Raw genomic sequence first — 4,135 nt, forward strand, 5'->3', positions numbered from 1 at the left:
ATGTATGTAATGTATGTATGTAATGTATGAATATAATATACAAGTTTCACTTTTTAAATGGAATTTCTGAAATAAATCTACTTTTTCATGATATTCTAATTTTATGACCAGCACCTGTATATTAAAAGATTTTTTCTTCTTTCTGCTACCTTTCATTTTAATTTGATATATTTTTTTCTATGTGAATTTGTTTGTTTTTAAATTAAATGAACAAATATTGTATATAAAAATTACAAGTGATGAATATAAAAGAACTTCCAAGGCCCCTAAACGTCCCCAGGAGTTCTGTTAAAGAAAGAGCAAGCCACTGTTGAAGAAAACTCAAAAGAAATCTAGGCTAATTTGCTACACTGCATGTGAAGTACTGCAGTCAAAGCTTCTTGTCAGCTGGCTCTAGTTGAGGTTTAATAACAGTTTTCTTCAGTCCTTCAAAAATCTCCTGCAAAGCTTTGTTTCAAATCTTATGCCTGGTTCACGCTGCAAAATTGTCAGCTGAATTTCAAAGACTGAGACCCCCCACACAAGGATTAAAAAAAATCATGGATATAACAGGTTTGGTCCTACAGTGTGTTGTGCCACATGACAAATACAACACACCACACACAAACAGATTTCGCTCATGAACATTCAGATGGTAGACGGGAAATGTCACAAGACCGCTGGAGATCAAATGTGAGCTCAGAGTAAATAAATATCAGACGAGGAAGAAGAAACGGCTGTAGTTTGTGGACTATTTTAACAGAGAGAAAAAAAATAACAATAATTTAAATAGACGTCTCCAACGTCCAGCAGACTGTCTGGTGAGCCATGGCAGGTTTTTATCTTCTGGATTCCTCTCCTTGTTTCAGTCGCCTCGCTTTCTGATTGGCTACACGTCACATTCAACTTTCCTTGGGAAATACGTCACACACTGAGATATTGGGCCAAGACAATCCAACGTGTTGAATATCCCTGATTTGAGTTTGGTTTTGGATTTTCTTGGAAAAAAAATTAACACATCTGACAAATAAGTTTTGACAGTGAACATTTACCTCACATGTTTGATCAGCTGTTTCTGTTGTTGGGGTCTTCCTGTATTTTCCCTTAAGAATACATCTCTCTCTACATCTCCAGACAGCATGTAACATCAGCGGTATTAGTTGATAGGAMAGAACAATTACAACTTGCCTGATAGGAAAACATTCCTCAAAACTTCTCTCCATTGTCCCGATCGTGGCGCACCTCCATGGCTAAATAAAAGCCACCACACCTTCGGAATGAAGTTTTTTTTTTAAATCAACGTAAAACAGGGGTTGACGCAACCATTGTTTAGGTTGTCTGAGACAACCGATTTTCGTTTCGGACAACCAGATCCTGCTTCCCAGTTGTCCGGTGAACAACCAAGAAAAAAAAACAGGATTAAAGTTGTCCTCCGCCTGTGTTCGTCATTGTAAAAAAGAACGGGAGAGAAAGAAACTTGTTAAAGCTGTCTAGGGATTAAACTGACTGAGAACCAAAGTCTAAGTTTTACCCAATCAGAACAGAGCAGGGCGGGTTGTACTGTCTGACTGACAGTGCTGCCTTTTTCCTCTCTCTGTGATGAAGGGTCAGCTCGGCTCAGGTGAGCACCTCCCAGGAAAGCCCCCAGCGTTTCCTGGACTATTTTCCACCGAGGATTAAATCGTATTTTATATATATATTATATTCCTAAAAGCAGCTCACAGCATTTCTACCGGAACACCGTGCGTTCACGACTCGAGGACAACAAAACCGGGACAGATCACCTGATTGTTTTTAAAGCGAGGGCTCAGGGAGGCAGCTTGACCAGCAGCTGCTCCTCTCCACGCGCATCGCGGCTCCGACCAGCCCGGGACTTTAAAGTCCACATGTCAACCCCTTCAGACGGTTATTTGTATAATGAGCATCAAAAATCTGTAATTGGCGCAAAAAAAAAAATCAGGATTAATCACAAGCGGGTGGAGTGGAGGTGCAAGCGGACCGCAGCTGTGCGGGGTGCGGAGGAGGAGGGGGGGTCTTTTAAAATACGTGTCTACGTCTGACTTTTATTTTTTCTAAAATCACAGAGTTCTCTGAGTCAGCTTCAGGTGGTTGTATTTAATATCTTCTAAATTTAACCAAGTGTTTCAATGCCTTTAAATTACACAATAACTTTACTGGAGAAACTTGTCAGTTTTGTTAAAAAAAAAAACAGTAAAAATAAATTATTTTTTTTCTGTGCAAAGAACTTCCTCTGCTATAATTTTTTTCAAATAAACATATCACAGCCCCTCAGTTGAAAACACTAAAATGATAGAAAAGATGTTTAAAAACCTCTTTCCTCCGACAGTCTTCAGTCCTAAGAACACTAAACTGTAACTTTTAATAAGGTCATATACACAGTTTACTCCTATTTAAATGAAAATGTTTGACCTGTAAGCAGAAAGTGTAATTGTATGTACTAAACTTTGTATAAACAACAATATACAGTACTTATTAAATTACATTTTAACACCCCACCCCCCCAACTCACACACACACACACCACCACGGTTAAAAAAAAATCCCAGGGGAAACCCTGTCCTGTTTACTACAGCCATTTGTAACGTCAACGTCTGATGAAATTACACTTTGTGTAGCCTGGTTGGTTTGCTCCAAGCCAGTAAATAGAAACACACCTATTTTGCATTTCTTTTTTGCAAGATTTTAAAAGTTCACTCAAAATTCACATCATAATTAGATGGAAACATGGCTGAGAACAACTATGACGTTTTGTTTGAAGCTCATCAAATGTGATCCGGTTGAGACATACCTGTGGTCCTTCTGGGTTTGTGTTGAATTCCTCCACCAAGTCCATGCGACGCTTGGGGTTGACAGTCCCGTCGATAACGCCGTACCTGAAGCCCATCTTTCGCAGGTGAACAGCTACAATGTTGAGCATGCTGGTCCACTGGGACACGATCACACTGCACAACAGGTTACAGGTCAGTTTATTCCATTTTAAATCATGTGAAGGTGAACAAACAGGTGAGTCCTTTTAATATTTTTATTAATGATTCAACTATCCATAACTTATAACACTGGTAATCAAGATTTTGATGAAAGCAGAGTGTAACAAACGGCATCTAAAAATACCTTTTAATGTGATTCAGTTTTACCTTTTCTGGTTGCCACTCTTTTCTCTGATTGCCATCAACTCAGAGGTGATCGCAGAAATCTAAATGTTTGTCAGAAGAAGCAATTAAATTTTTTAAATCAAAAAACACAAATAATTAAACAAAATAAATAAATATAAACATACAATTTGAATTCTATCGGTCATGACTAGGCATGGGACAGTATGAAATTATGACTGTATGATAATTTTGGGCCAAAATATCACGGTTTCGCGGTATGACAGTATTATGATTACAGCTCTAAAACATTTGTTTTGAAATTTGTATCTAAAAACAAAAAAGAAAATAACTTTTTTATTATTATATTCAACTTTAACTATCTTTGGAAGCTGTTTTTATATCTCAGAGGTGTTGTGCTGAACTTTTATTTACCTGTGTGAATCTGTACTTTATTGATTTTTAGCACCTAATGCGATTAGATTATCCTGATAAAGTTTACATCTAGTAAGATAACTGCTTTTCTATTGCTTTATTGTTTAAGACAAATCAGTGTGTACTGCACAAGTCTTTTTATTGAAGTAATGTATCACGTTGGAGGTTTTTATTGTGTTTTAAATTTCAAAAGGGTTTTTGACGTAAAATTATATAATTATTTGCACACAGAAACAAGACATAACTATGAATGTGTGTTTATGAAACGCACGTTCAGCTAACTAGCTGCTCGGCTAAAGGAGGCATTTAGTTTTATAAGCCTTTCACTTAAAAGGTATCAAATGCACAATCCAACAACTCAAACAGTTTTGCAGACAAGCTGTGATCAGCGCATTAAACCACAGCAACGCGGTGATATGTTTCACAATCTGATGCTAACATTAGCTTGTTCATTTCAAGATAGCATAAGTTTACCTGGAGCTCAAAAAGAAAAAAATCAGTAGGTCCTCTGGATGGTTCTTCTTTAGTGAAACGTTTCGTCTCTCCTCCAAGAGACTTCTTCAGTCTGATGAGTTTCACATGAACTCAGCCTTATAAGCACTGCCTCCACA

General features: G+C 37.4%; 1 protein-coding gene across 1 annotated transcript in view; it reads right to left on the reverse strand.

The window, feature by feature from the left end:
• The window catches only part of ttf2 (transcription termination factor, RNA polymerase II), a 31,722-nt gene that overhangs the window by 9,805 nt on the left and 17,782 nt on the right, over nucleotides 1-4,135 (reverse strand). The window contains exons 19-20 of the mRNA XM_014018987.1: nucleotides 3,135-3,193; nucleotides 2,789-2,942 (exon numbers count right to left, since the gene is read on the reverse strand). Of these exons, the coding sequence (XP_013874441.1) occupies nucleotides 2,789-2,942; nucleotides 3,135-3,193 (213 nt within the window). The remainder of the gene's footprint in view (nucleotides 1-2,788; nucleotides 2,943-3,134; nucleotides 3,194-4,135) is intronic.

Source organism: Austrofundulus limnaeus, unplaced genomic scaffold, assembly GCF_001266775.1.
Source record: "Austrofundulus limnaeus strain Quisiro unplaced genomic scaffold, Austrofundulus_limnaeus-1.0 Scaffold206, whole genome shotgun sequence".
Classification (NCBI taxonomy): Eukaryota; Metazoa; Chordata; class Actinopteri; order Cyprinodontiformes; family Rivulidae; genus Austrofundulus; species Austrofundulus limnaeus.